General features: G+C 40.0%; 1 protein-coding gene across 2 annotated transcripts in view; it reads left to right on the top strand.

The window, feature by feature from the left end:
• Positions 1 to 14,992, top strand: part of SLC16A12 (solute carrier family 16 member 12) — an 84,830-nt gene that overhangs the window by 42,869 nt on the left and 26,969 nt on the right. For both annotated transcript variants that reach the window (XM_076009987.1, XM_076009986.1), the window contains exon 2: positions 14,286 to 14,531. In XM_076009987.1, the coding sequence (XP_075866102.1) occupies positions 14,422 to 14,531 (110 nt within the window). In that variant the 5' untranslated portion in view covers positions 14,286 to 14,421. The remainder of the gene's footprint in view (positions 1 to 14,285; positions 14,532 to 14,992) is intronic.

Below are 14,992 nucleotides of genomic sequence, written 5' to 3' on the forward strand. Positions count from 1 at the left end.
CATAACTGTTTCTATCAGGATAGGGACAAAGATAACCACCCACATATTGAAGATTTTTTTGCAAAGTCATTTCTAGTTCTTTCATTTCAAGGCAGGAAATTTTTATGAAAAAAAAGAGTACACCACATTCTCAGCCCTGGTAACACCTTGTCCTTTGTGTGACCTGCTGTGGCTCAAGCAGTGAGCAGAGTCTCCAGAATGCAAAAATAAACATCTCTGCGGGCCGGTGGAATTTGATGGCCGGTGTGATGTAGGACAGACTGCGGGCCGAGCGCCAGGCCCTGTAGGTAGCCCTCGAGGAGCCCACTCTGCAAAAGCAGGAACTGGGGACAAACCGGGCGGTGAAGTTCTGTTTCCTCCTTTGGCCTGGTATGGGGCCAGGACCTGGACATGCCCTCCGTGTACCCAGTGAGTGTGTTCACTCAGGGCTCTATGGCCCCCATGTCGGGAAGGCTGGTTACAGTGGACAAAAAGAACGAAGAAAGGATGGGTCATTTCTTGTCCCCATTCCTCAAGCTCCCTGCACCACCTCCCCATATGATTTGAGAAAACAACCGGAACTAGAGAATTGGGGAGGTTCATTCATGACATACATGTCGAACCGCATTCTTTTCCAGGCATGATCCCGGGTGCTGGGGCCTGAGTGGGGAGTGGGAGTCTGGAGGACCCTTGCTCTCAGGGAGCGCACTCTCTGAGCACCTGCACACCCTTCTTCCAACACCAGTTCTCCACAAGACTGCATGATGGGAGGGGTTAATTTCCAGCAAACTGAATGATGGGACTCATGGCCCCTACCATGTCAACAACTGGCAGATCGCAGGGATTGCAGAGTGAGGGGACTGTTGTGGTCTAGACAGGCAGCACTGTTCTTCCATAACGGGCTCTCTGTTGACTAACAAAAGGACTCTGTGAAGTGCATCTCAAGCCTCTAGGTTCCTGTCTGCAGCCAAGAAGCTTCTGGTATAACATAATCTGATTTAATAATTCCATGCTCTGTAAGAGTGCAAAATTAGAGAGTTCTGCAAGGCCACTGAGTTAGACACAAAAATGTAGTCATTGAGCCACACAAATATTGAGCACCAGCTTTGTACCAGACATTATATCAACTTTATGCCAGAACTCTGTTACTGCAGAAAATGGTAGCTGGGGCGAGCTTTTGGTTATGAATTGCACTGCCGATGACTCAGAAGTAGGCATTTTTCTGATGTTGCCTAGAATCAGCAGCTCTGTGGATTAGGGGCTGAAAGGGTGGGAAAGAATTTCACTCTTTACTCTCTGCCTCTTCTGTGAATCACGAGTTCTACCTTTTTCTTCCTTTCTGTAGACCAAATACCATATAAATCACTCTGCTGTTTATTCTAGGTCTTATGTAAAGTGTTCCTGTCCTCAAAGTATCACACACAATGTAGAAACTTTGGCAGCTTCTTTAGCAAAAGTCGGTGTTTCAGTTTAGTGCCCAAAGGTCTCTGGCATCCAAAAATTTCTGGATGAAGTCAGTGATTATTTACTCTCCTGTTACCAGGGTCTGTTTGAGGACTAAGCAGAGAGAAGCAGAAAGGGGGGGAGAAACGTTACATCCTTAGTTTTTCTTCACCTAAGAATAATATTTTTTTTCATAGCACATGTGTAACATCATTGAGCAACAAAAATAAATAAATCCTTATGCAGTTGAAGGCATCTCTAAGACCCAGAGACGCTAAGTGGATGAAAACAACTGGGTCCCTGGGCCAGAGACTTTGCAAGCCTAAGCAGAGAGAGAGGGGTTTCTTTAACTTCCCTCCCACATCATTCCCTTTTGGAACTTGAGTTTGCTCCCAGGATAAAAGTCTGTAAGGCTACCACCTGGAATCCTTTGCTACACTGCTATGCAGAAAAGTGTTAGAATTCTCTCATATTTAGAAAATTGCCCTTTAATATTCATGGTCTCTTATTTCCTAGCCACAGGTCAGGGTGTTGAATGGGGTTGGGTGGAACCAGGTATTTAATTCTTGGTAAGAGAGAAATTAAATAAAATGTCAAGTGGCTAGAGGCAAACTATGGTTCTCTGAATATCCACAAGGCTTCCATTTAAGAAAGTTCAGCAAATATATGCCAGGCACTGTTTAGGTGCTGGGGATACGGTACGGAACATAACAGTTATGGCTTCCACCATAGCGGCGCTTAGAGCCCAGAGGAGAGACAACAGTGTGCGCTGAGTAAGAACACAAGCGTGGAAGACAGACTTGAGTTTGAATCTTGGAGGGTGAGGGCATTCTTTACTTTATCTGTAAAATGGAGAGTGTGATACATACCTCACAGGGTCAAGATGGAGATAAAATGGGATAACATAGGTATATAGCAGTGAATTCAGAGCTTGGTGGATTAAGCACCTCCAAATAGTAACCATCATTGCTAGCACTGTGTTGTGGTTTTCTCTCTGGTCCAGCAGTCAGAGACTTGAGCTCTAAGTGCTGCCTAGTACCTCCGTGACAAGGATGCCATGCTCCGGTGTGTGTGATTTTCTAGTTGTAATGGCTGACTTTCTTGCTTTATGTCAAGATTAGACTCTCTCTGATGAAGATAAAGTGCTTTGTATGTTTCTTTCAGCTGAATTGCCGTTTAAAAACTCGTGATTGTTATTTATGCTTTTAATTTATTTCTTATGACTCGAGGGAGTTCTCCCTGGAGAAGGCAGAACTTATTTCATTCGTTTATTAGACATTGATTGAGCTCTTACTACACACTAAGCTGTGTGTGTGTGTGTGTGTGTGTGTGTGTAATTCTGTAGTTTGGGGACGGTGAGGAGAATTGGGGGAAGATACAAAGATGACTTGAGATATTCAGATAATTTCTGCTCTGGGGAGTCTAGTGGTAGAGAGAGACACAGGTAAACAGATAACAAGGATGTATTTGGTAAGTGCTGGGGGAGGCACGCACAGAGATATCCAAGAGCCTGGATACCTGCTTTGAGGGTGGAAGCGGTTGAAGCAGGAGTGAAGCAGGAGTCAGGTGGAAAAGTGGGGAAGAAAGGAATTGGAAAGTAGAGGAAACAGCATGTAAAAAGATCTAAAGCCTGACTTGTTTTTAGTGAGTTGCAAGAAATTTACAGTGTCAGGATAGTTGGGAGTGGAAGTGATGGGCTGGGAGTGAGGCTGGTGTTTGGCTAAGGAGATGGTCACATATTAATACATGGGCTGAACATGGCCTGTCCTGAGGACTCTGAGGACCAACCAATCCTCAGCCAAACAGATCATGGCTGAGAACACTGAGTTTCCATGATCAGAGATAGTATCTGTATGTTTCCCTCTTGCTCCTACAGAGACAGAAATGAGTACCTAGATAGAAGAGCTTTGAATGGGACACCCTATGGACCACAAATGGTGGACCCCAAAAGAGTAGCTCCCCACTGCAGAGGCAACAGTCAAGCCCATTTGGAAATCTTCTCCAATGGCTTGTGATCGGGTTGAGACTTGCTCATATAGTAATGCAGATGTGAAAAACAATGACGACTTCTTTGTTGCTATAAAAAATCTAAACTTCTTCATAAGCCTCCATTTTAAAGGAAGGCAGGAGTGGGGAGTTCGCTGTGCTGTTTATGTCTTGTCTAAGAAACCTCTGCCTATGCCCAAATTATGACAATTTTTTCTTGTTTTCTTCTGTGTTATAGCTTTTGCTTTATGTTTACATCTGCTATCTATTTTGAGTTAGTTTTTGTATATGGTATGACATAAGACTCGAGATTCATTTCTCATGTGAAAAATATGTAGGTCCATATCTGGACTCTCTGTTCTGCTCCACTGACTTGATGTGCCAATATCACACTGTCTTGATGACTTTGGCTTTAGAGTAAGTCTTGAAGTCAATTAATGTATGTCTTAAACCTTTGTTCTTCCTTTTGAAAATTATTTCGGCTTTTCTAGGTCCTTTGCAGCTCCATGTAAATTTTAGTATCAGTTTGTTAATTTCTATTTTAAAAAAGTACTGCTGGAATTTTGGTTGAGATTTCATTGAAACTATTAATCAATCAACTTGGGTAGATATGACATCTTCCAAGTCTTCCAATCCATGAACATGGATCTTCCTTTCTGTTTTAGGCCTTCATAAATTTTTCTCAGTGTTATTTTGTAGTTTTATTAGTGTACAAGTAATGCAAATATTATGTTAAATTGATTTCTAGGCATTTCATGTTTTTTCAAGGTACTATAAAATAGTATCTTAAAATTTCAATTTTTAATTGTTTACCACTAATATAGAGACATACATTGACTATATGAGGAAAAAAATAACAAATTTCAGTTTACCAAAATCAATAGCTTCTGCTCTTCAAAATACACCACTAAGAAATGAATAGGTAAGCCACAGAATGGGAGAAAGTATTTGTAATATGTGTATCTACAAAGAACTTGTACCTAGACTATATAAAGAATTCTATATCTCAATAATAAAATGATAAGCCACTAAAATATGGGCATAATATTTGAACAGACACTTCACAAAAGAAGATATAATAATAGTTAATAATTACATGAGAAAAAAATGGCTAATGTCATTAGTCATCAGGGAATTATATATTAAAACTACAATGAGATACCATTACAAACTCACAAGGATGGCTGAAATTAATCACACTATTAATACCAGGGATTGTTGAGATCGTGGAGCAATTGGAACTCTAATATGTTACTGGTTATATTGCACAGCCACCTTAAAAAAACAATCTGACAGTTTCTTCTAAAGTTAAAATATACTTAACCATATGACTCAGCACTTTCATCCTTAGGGGTTTACTCAAGAGAATAAAAACTTATGTCCACAAAAAGACTTGTAAACGTATGACCGCAGAAGTTTATTCATAACTGTCTACAAATGGAAACAACTCTAATATCCCATCAACAGATGAGTGAATAAACAAATTTTAGTCTATCCATAACAGAGACTACTATTCAGCAATAAAAATGAATCAACTACTGCTACATACAACATACAACAAACTGGATGATCCCAAAACATTATCATGAGCAAAAGAAGCCAGAAGCAATATAGTCCATATTGTGTGATTCCATTTTTATGAAATTCTTGACAGACAAAACTAACCTATGTTGACAGAAAGCAAATCAGTGGTAGTGTTATGTTGGGATTGGTGAGGATTGACTACAAAGGAGCATGAGGGAATGTTTGGGGGTGATGAAAATGTTTTATATTTTTTTTCTTTTTTAAAAATTTCAAAATATTAAATATTCAGGGGATGCAAATGTTTTGGCTACATGTATTCCTTTTGTAATGCTTAAGTTGGGGCTTTTAGTATACATATCGCCTGAATAGAGTTCATTGTACACAACAGGTAAGTTTTTACCCCTCCCCAACACCCCCCAGGAAAGGTTCTATATGTTGATTGTAGTGGTGGTTTTGTGAGTATTTACATTTATCAAAACTCATTGAAATAGAGACTTAAAATGGGTGTGTTTTTATTGTCTGTCAATTATACCTCAATTTAAAAAAGTGTCTAGCAGTCTTGACAAATTTAATCTTTTCCAGCTAAGATCAGTCTTCTTTGGATTCTATTTGGCAAAATCCAATGTTAATCTTAAGAGGGCAGTTTCTTCCCTGTCTTGTGTTTATCGCTCCTTCTTGAGCAGTGTGTTTGGTTTAGGGGGGGACTCGTGTGTCCTCCTGGTAATGGAGAAGGAGGTGATTGGCATGCCGGTCTCTGATTGTTCCCGAGTTCTCATTGGCCTATGCAGAGCTTTCCTTAGCGTGGGTCCCTGGGCATCTGCTGGTCTCCTGCACCTCCACATAAAGTGAAACTCATCTTGCTGCTCCGTAGGTATTGGCTTCTGTCCGCGTCACTGAAGTGTCTGATGCAGGTGGAACCCAGAGTTTGAACTCCATGTGGCCAGAGCCTGGGAGAATTCCCCACCTTTCTTGCAGTTCTTAAGGATCAGCCATGACTTCCACTGGGCTTAGCGTATTTGCCATAGAATCACTTTCCCCTTTGCCACAGCCCTGGGTCTTATCTCATAGCTGTCTTCCCTGTCTCTGTTGAGAACACGCGAGCATGTCAGATCACTTCTGTGCCACCTAGGAGATGAGGGACAGTCAGTGGGCACCCCATTTCTGTCTGCTTGGACACAGGGTACTAGTGAAGCTGTGTGTTCCCACTGTTATACACAGGGCACATAGCACGGGCTTCCTTATTGGAGCCTCTCCCTTGCCTATCCAGGTTGTAGGGTTGCTGTCTCTCCACTGCAACACAGACCTGCCCTGGTCAAGACTTAGGGAGAGGGCCACACGCGGTGGCTCACACCTGCAATCCCAGCACTTTGGGAGGTCAAAGTGAGAGGATCACTTGAGGTCAGGAGCTTGAGACCAGCCTGGGCAAGAGTGAGACCTTCATCTCTACTAAAAATAGAAAAATTAGGCGGGCATGGTGGCGCACTCTTGTAGTTAGTCCCAGCTACTCGAGAGGCTAAGGCAGGAGGATCTCTTGAGCCCAGGAGCTGGAGGTTGCAGTAAGCTATGATGGTGCCAACTGTACTCTAGCCTGGGTGACAGAGTGAGACTCTGTCTCAATAAAAGACTCAGGGAGTAGGACACATAGTCCTAGAGAAATCTGGGCAGCTCATCATCCTTTTAAAAATCCTTTACCTTTCCTCTTTGGGTAGGCTTCTACTTTCTCTGTCTGTGTGGTGCAAAGGTCCACTACAATACAGTCCCATGATTCCTTGTCTGTAGGTGCATTTATTCTGGGCGGAACTTATCTTCTCATTCCCTAGAGCAATAAGCTTCTTGGCTTAGCTTTAATGACAGAAGGGGTCCTTTAAGAGAAACTTACCAAAAAAAGGGCAATACATCAGGAAATGTTTCAAAACTATTACCTGTTTCAAAACTATTATAGCGAATAGTATAGGAATATTTTTAAAATGCCTAAAAAAGGAGAAACCAAAAAGCCAATTACATGATTTTTTAGTAATAACAAAGGAGAGTTGTCTTCACTTTCAAAGAATTGCTAAGTAATAACAAAGAGTAAAATTAATTAGAGTTTACTGAGAGTGTCTATTCTACTAGGTAATTTACATATTAAGAAAGGCATACTTAATAATTAGTCACTTGGCTTAGAGGATGGACATCAGTAATTCAATATTCTGGTTTTATTAATCAGGACATAGAAGCAGAGAGGAAGTGATTTATCCAAGGTCATACAACTAAGTCCTGCCAGTTGGACTTTGCTGTCTCGATTCCTTCTTGGTATTTTCCTATCATATTCCTTTTACCTCTTTTATAGTGACAACCAATTTATAAAGTAAGGGTAGTCCTAAAGGTTAAGGCACTGGAAATAGAAGGGATTAAGGAAGGAAAGAACAATGGAAAGCCAGTGTTGGGAGCCTTCCCAAGCAAGTCCTGGAACAGGACTCTTAACCTTTGTCCTCGTTGCTTACTAAGAAATTTATAGGTTTCCTAGTGACAGACGGGATCACTTCAGAAAACTTTACCCAGGGCAATATGAAAGAGTTGCCTCACAGATGGGGCGTTTTACTGGAAGGTTATTAAATTTGAGCAGGAATTCTTTGCAAATAAATAGATTTTTTTTAAAGCAAGGAGGATAAAGTGAAATTGAGAATGTACCCCAACTTGTAATGTAAGGAGTAATCTTAGAAGAATATCATAGTTTCTTTTTTTCTTAATTTCATAATATAGTTTCTCTTGCTTCAGAAAACTTTTCTGAAGCCAGAATAGGATGCAGAATACAATTACATTTGTGTGGTTAATGTCAAAATAAAATAAATGGGAGGCTGATTAGTAAAACGAAGAGCTGTGTGACGGTAAATGCTTCCTTTGCTTATAGTTTTAGGTACCCTATTAACTTAATCAAGGACTTTTCCATTATATTTGTCCAATATCAGGTGGGTTAATTATTTACAAGAATGCTCAGCTGAATGTCGTGGGGGAACTGCAGGCTGCTTCAAAGTCTCTAGGAAACTAGGTTAGCCCTGACTAACCCACACGTTTCTTCTGAATATACAAAAATCTATCAACAGCCTGTTTTGAAAGAAACTCACATGCGCTGTTTGTGAGCAGCAGTATCCCCTTGTGGTAACCTTGTAGGTTTCCTGTACCCCTACCCCGCCCCTTTTTGTCGTGGTCACTCACATGAATAGGTGTTTAACATTGCTTGGACATCCTGTTGACAGAAAGGCCGATAGCAATTTTGAAATCTCGAGGGCAGATGGACAACTGCAGTCCAAAGTTGGCCAAAGCTGCTTGTCTCCGTTCATACTCAGATGCAGTGTTGCAAGGGGAGCCCCTTTACTTCTCTGAGCTTCAGTTTCACCACTGAAGGGGGGGAATAGCATTGATCTCTGCAGGTTGTGAGGATCAAACACGATTATTCACGAGGAGTTGTTAATAGTAGTATTGCCTACAGATATTTTCAGGGAGGCTGCTTCTCCCCGCCCTGGAGTCCTGCGAGGATGTTCCTTGTTCTGTGGTTTTACCCAGGTTGACTCTCTGACTTAACCAGACCTTTGTTCATCATGCTTTCACCATAGCCATGCTGGGATGATTACTTAAATGTTTTATTTCAATGTGTACAATTGTAGTTTTTGAGATAATCTTCACAAGTCAGTTCTTATAAAGTTGTGGGAATGCCCAAGAGAGGAAGCTCAACTGAAACAAATGAAAAGGGAATCTTGGGTTTAGCAGCAGCAAAGAAAAAAATTAATGATACTTAATGGCTTTGTAAGGAAACAGAACCATTCTATTTTGCCAGGGGCTTGTTGCCTACGGGGTATGTCCTTTAGTGAATAATCACCTCATTTTCAAAGTGCAGTATCAATAACTGATATGGATTTTTGTGCTCACTGCAGGAAATTAAGAACGTTTTAAGAAAATTATATATAAATGATATTTAACACAGTATAGGAAATGAATAATAACTTAATCATACCAGCCCAAGTATATTTCTTTTGCATACTCTTCCTACTCTTTGTGACAGTTATAAGCATACAACTTTTACATAAGCTTTACATAGCTTCTCTCACAAGGTATATACAATTTCATAGCTTTTTTTTTGCTTTAACATGGCATCATAAATGTTTCTCATATTATAATATTATCTTCCTGTTTATAATTTTAAAGGATTGCAAACTATGATTTGTTGAATGTATTGCAATTTCCAAACACTTCCTAGTTGTTAAGCATTTAGGCCGTTTCTGCTTTATATAGTATTCATAATGCACCTATTATATTTTGGCCACAGTGTTTGGCTTTTCTTAAATTCTTTTCTTTTTTTCCACATCAGTGCAAACCAGATTAAATTGTTTTCTTAGGATAACTTCCCAGAAATGGAATTGCTGTTCAAAGAATATGAATAACATTCTAATTCTTGATCCATTGAATTCTGTTGCTCTCCAGAAGGGCTGTTGCACAGCACTGCCTGTTTCAGTATTCTTTAATAGCACCAGGCACCACTAAGTAAGGATGGTCCTCATACTGGATGTTTATGGATAGGTGGATTTATAGTCTTACACTGAAAAGCAGCTTCAGCTTAGGGGTTATTTAAATGGAAAAATCCAAGAAGAGGCTAGGATTGTACCACAGAAGAGGTTTCTAAGCTTCGGTTTTTTACCTGTACAATCGACTGTATCATTTCATGACACCTGGCAGCTAATTGTGTCCAATCGGTGAGTTATTCCATTCTATGTGTTTGTTACAGGTGTAGGGAGACTCTCAAATGCTAGCTCTGTTGGAATTGAGAAATAAAGAGAGTTAGACATAAAGTATACCACGAACATGACTCAGTTGGCTGTTTGAAAAGCTTTGATTTATGGTAGCACAGTTTGGGCAGGCGTTGAAAATCTTACTGGGTCAAGGGGCCTGGCAGGTATTATACATGAGTGAAACAGTACAGGGGTTGAACAGTATGGGGTGTCAGGGACAGGGTGAAGAAAGGGGGCTGGTCTTGTCTGAAAGGGGGCGCTGCTGCTTGGCTCCAGCTGGTGGCTGCCACAAGGGAATGCAGCCCAGTACCTTTTCAGAGCTTTCAATTTTTCAAGAGAATTTAGAAATTTGGATATTTTAGATCAATTTAATGATATTTACATTGTGACAATGAATGTAAGCATTTTAGAAAATACTGTAGGTGTTAACAAAAATGTCCTGAAGTTTGATTTGCTCGTTGCTGCCAGCTTGTGACTGCTTCCATTTGACTCTCACTACAATTCAGTGAAGTGGGCAGATAGGGTATTTTTTTCTACAAACAAGGCAACTGAGGTTCAGAAAATATTGTTCAACTGTTTGCCTGCCTGCCCCACTAGGATGTGAGCTTCATCAAGTCAGGGCCACATCTGTTTTCTTCACTGCTTATAGCCCAGCTTCTAGAATGGTTTCTGGTGCAATAGTTTCTGGACACTCAACAAATATCTGTTGAATTAATGAGGGATGAATGAATGAAAAGAGGTTTAGTCACAGGGCAGACAATATCTATATTTTTGTGCCAGGTATTCCTCAGACCTCATTTTAATCCACGCAACATTTCATGAGAGTAATATTATTGCCCCCATTTTATAGATGAGTAGACTGAGGTTCAGAGACTTTGAGTAAGTTGCTTAAGTTCATTCATATAACTCATAAGATGGAGAGTCAGGGCTGGAACCCAGATCTTCCTTAGATTGCTAGTTCTTTTCACTATTCCACTCTGCCATTCTGCTGCCATAGTCATAAATATCTATCCTTCCAAATATTGGCGTTCTATCATGCAGATCAATGCCTCACGTCTGTCTAGAACAAGGATCTACAAATTTTCTCTGTATAAGGCCAGATAGTAAATATCTTAGGCTTTCTGAGCCATGTATTCTCAGTTACAAGTACTCAGTTGCCATTGTAGCAAGAAAGCAGCCAAAGAAAAATGTAAATAAATGGGTATGGTTGTGTTCCAGTAAAATTTTGTTTACTAAAAATGGTAGCAGCCAAGTTTTGCTTGAGGGCTGCAGTTTGCCAACCCTTGCCTTAGAAGACAGGCAGATTACCTTATTAGAAAGGTAACAGGCTGGTTAAGCTGCTGGCTCACTAGCAAATTGAATTCTTTCTTAGTTCTTTGGCTTTACTTAATATTTCCTAGCAATGTTTACTGTGTACACTGTAAATTACTCTGACGTTGCAGTGGTGTGCTAGTAAATATTTGACAGCTGGTTCTCTTAGGGGACGTAAAGAGCTTTGATGTCTAGTGAGCCAATTTGCGATTTCTGTGGCATGCTTGCTCCAGGGCCAATTTCAAGTCACCAACATGACATCACTGGATGAAGCATATCATGACATGCAGTCAGAGCTGGCAGCAGCACACCACTGTCTAAGGGAATACACCAGTTTAGATTACTTTGGTAGAAGTAACAGAAATCTCAACTAGTTCCAACAATAAGTAAAATGTATTATGTTATCCAACAGGCTACATAGGGTGGCTCCAGAATTGGTTAATTCAGTAGCTCAGTGACATCGTTAAGGTCCCAGGTTCTTTTCATCATTCTGCTGTACTGGCCTTGGCTTCTTGACTTTGTCCTCAAGCTTCATGCTTAAGAGCTGGCCGCCATAGCTCCAGCTATCACACCTAGATTCAAAATGTCTACAGGAAGAAGAGGGGCTTGTTTCTTTCCTGTGTGTTTTCTTAAGAGCAAGGGAACATTTCTCAGAGGACTTCCCTCATAGGTCATAGGCTCGAATTACTTCACACGTCATCCCTCATAACTCATTGACCAGGGAAAGGGACACCAGTCCAAACCTATTCCCTGAACCAGTGGACTGGGCCTGCCTTCCCTGAAGCAAATGGCTACGGGAGACAGAAGATAGAGTAGAACACAAAACCAGTGTTATGATAAAATGGGAATAATAAGTATGTGTAGTTGAATGAACTGTGGATTTGGAGCAGGCAACTAGCTCTGTCTACTCCTATAGGCTGTGTATATAAAAGCAAGAATACAAATATGGTAGGTCTTTTAAATAAGAGGTTTTTTTGCTGAGTGTTTAATTTTGGTAAACAAAGTAATTTGTTAAAGCTACTTATCCATGAGAGTTGTATTTTAGAGGGACTGATCCTGAAACTTCAGACTATTGGAGACTCCTTTGGAAGGTTGGTTTTGCTCTGAAATCGGAGATGATTCTGTGGCTGATCTACAGGCACGTTTCAGGAAAACACCAATGGTATCATTTAACAGAACGGAAGTTAAAGTTGCATCAGGCTGCAATTCATGTCATCCTACAGGTGTGCCATCAGTGAGAATTATGTGTATGATTAGACAAAAGTATTTATGAATTTATACCAAAGAATAAGGAAGGTAGTGGCAGCAAGGCAGGGTGCTGGCTAGGAAAAATGGCCTTGCAATCAGGCCAAAGTTCATGTCCCATTTCTGCTGCCTTATGGTATTAACAATAATTGGGAAAATTACTCAATCTTTCTAGCCTGAGTTTCTCATCTGTAAAATAGGGACAATAATGCCCACCTTCTATGGTTGTTGTAAGGGTTAAATGAGATACCATCTGTCATGCTGCTTACTAGCAGCTTGGCCTGTGAAAACGGTTCTTTAAACAGCTCTATATCTAAGTTGTTTTCACTTAGCCCCATCTCCATCACCAGTATTTTGGCCATTACTTAGTACCCAGGCCAGTGATTAGCAAGATTATCATTTCTACTAATAATTTTTATTTTATCTAAATTAGTCTTCCAATACTTTTGATGGGTTTATAATCTTCACTTGTCCACTCAAGCTCCTTTGTCCGTCTTCCAACATTCACAGGAGAGCTAATGAGATGAAGACGGAGGCCCAAGACTTCAAAGTGAGCAAACTTGAGTGGTTTCACTTAATGTGGGAATCACTCGTATTGCCTTGGCCTCACTCCCTTTGATCTGTGTGTGCTCTCTGAATTCACAGTTTGTTCCAGTGGCTTCAAAGATGTGTGCTTGCAAAATTCTGTTATGAGCTATTTTCTTGAGGAAGATGTGGTCTTAAAATCAATTTTTTATTAGGCAATTTGGTGTGCCCATAATTTACTAGGTGGTACACAGTGTATGTTCATCAATTAATGCACATTTTGTCCTGTTTGAAATGATGTTTTATTTAATTCGTGTTAAGATTTCTTCTGGTGATCAAAATAAAATTGTAACAAGACACTTGCACTTGAATGTTTATTACTGCACAATTCACAATCACTAAGATGTAGAATTGACCTAAGTGCCAACACGTATAAGACACTCAATAAGTATGTGTAGTTGAATGAATGAATGAATTAATTAATGCAGATATTACTTCTTTGAGCTGTGCATTGCAAATGTTCCCCCCCAGACTGTGATTTATATCTGTACAGAAATATTATATTTTAATTTAGACAGATCAACACATTTTTGTTTATATCTTCACCTAAATTTTTAATGACTTCTTTTTTTTTTATATTTACTTCTATTATTTCTGGAAGATCAAGAACTAAATGGAGAGTTGTAATATGATATGATGAATAATGCTTTTTTTCTCCACTGATCTTTGCTACCTTATTTAGAATAGAGTGAAATATTGTGTACTAGCTCCTGGGTGCTGTATTCTGTTTTATTTATTTGTCATTTTCTACTTGCTTCAATTACACACTTAGAAAAGTATAACCTTCTTAAAAATGCCAAAGAAGTTATGGTCAGACTCATGCTGTATAATAATTAGGATGTGATCTAAGCCGTTGTAACAGAGAGACTCCAAAATACAGAGGCCCAAATAAAATCGAAGCTTCTTTATCTTTCATGTAACAGTGTAGAGATGTGCAAAGTCCACAATGGGAGGGACAGCTCTTCACAGTCATTTGGGGACCTGGGCTGTTTCCATGTGGTAGCTCTGCTGGCCTCAAGGCCAATGTCCTGGTCTGCCTCATCTCCACATCGGTGGTCCAGTCTGTTGGCACAGGGGTGCTGGAAATCCTGGGGAAGTATCTTTGCCTTTGAACTGACGAACCAGAGATGGCCCGTATTAGTTCTGCTCACATCTTTTCCTCTAGACAAAACTGTATTGCCACACCTACATTCGAGAGAGGCTAGGGAAAATGGTATCATACACGGTAGACATGGATTTGGCTAAAATTTGAGAGGCCCTATTATATAAAAAAAAAAAAAAAAAAAAGGGGAGGAAGAGGGATACCAAGGAAAGTGAATAGTCTTTGCCCTAGTCTAGTATTCAGTTACAAATAATCATATTTAATAGGAACGTGATAATTATTTTTTACCAACTGAAAACAATCAACATGGCAATAAAATACAAATACATCCTGATTTTTTATTTTAGATGGCCAGTAACCCATGTGCCAGGTAGCATTCTATGCCAACCTTGAATGCCAACAGGAAGTCACTGGACAGAAAACTCTTCCAAGATTATAACTTGGCTGGTAGAATAACCTGGAAAAGAAGAAAAAAGAAAAACCATGGCAAAAGTAAATAGAGCTCGGTCTACCTCCCCTCCAGATGGCGGCTGGGGCTGGATGATCGTGGCTGGCTGTTTCCTGGTTACCATCTGCACCCGGGCAGTCACCAGGTAGGTGGGATTTTCTTCTTGATTTATCAAGATGACCTGGCTTGTCTTTTCTTCTACAACTGCCTCATTCTATGTCTGAACCCATCAATGTGGAACTACCTGTATGTGCATATGAATGTTTTGTGTGTGTGTGTGCTTATCCTTTGATTGCTCAGATATCTTTTTCTTTGCAAGGAATGTAATTTTCTGACACTTAAAAGTCCTGGTAGTGGTCTCTTCTATAATATCTGACACTTTAACCTGGAATGTTAGACCAAACGCTGTGGCTATTGTAGCCGTTTTTTCTCATAAGCGGCTCTAGAAGATGTGGAAGTATGTGATACACACTTCTTTTCTCTCTTCATCTTCCACTGATAATTAATATGAAATATTTAAAACCTATCACATATGAAATGACATGGGAAGTGCCCTGATTTGTTCATTAGAGGAGGGAGTGGTTCCATGGTATTTTCTTAATGAAA

The sequence above is a fragment of the Microcebus murinus genome, chromosome 14 (genome assembly GCF_040939455.1).
Source record: "Microcebus murinus isolate Inina chromosome 14, M.murinus_Inina_mat1.0, whole genome shotgun sequence".
Taxonomy (NCBI): Eukaryota; Metazoa; Chordata; class Mammalia; order Primates; family Cheirogaleidae; genus Microcebus; species Microcebus murinus.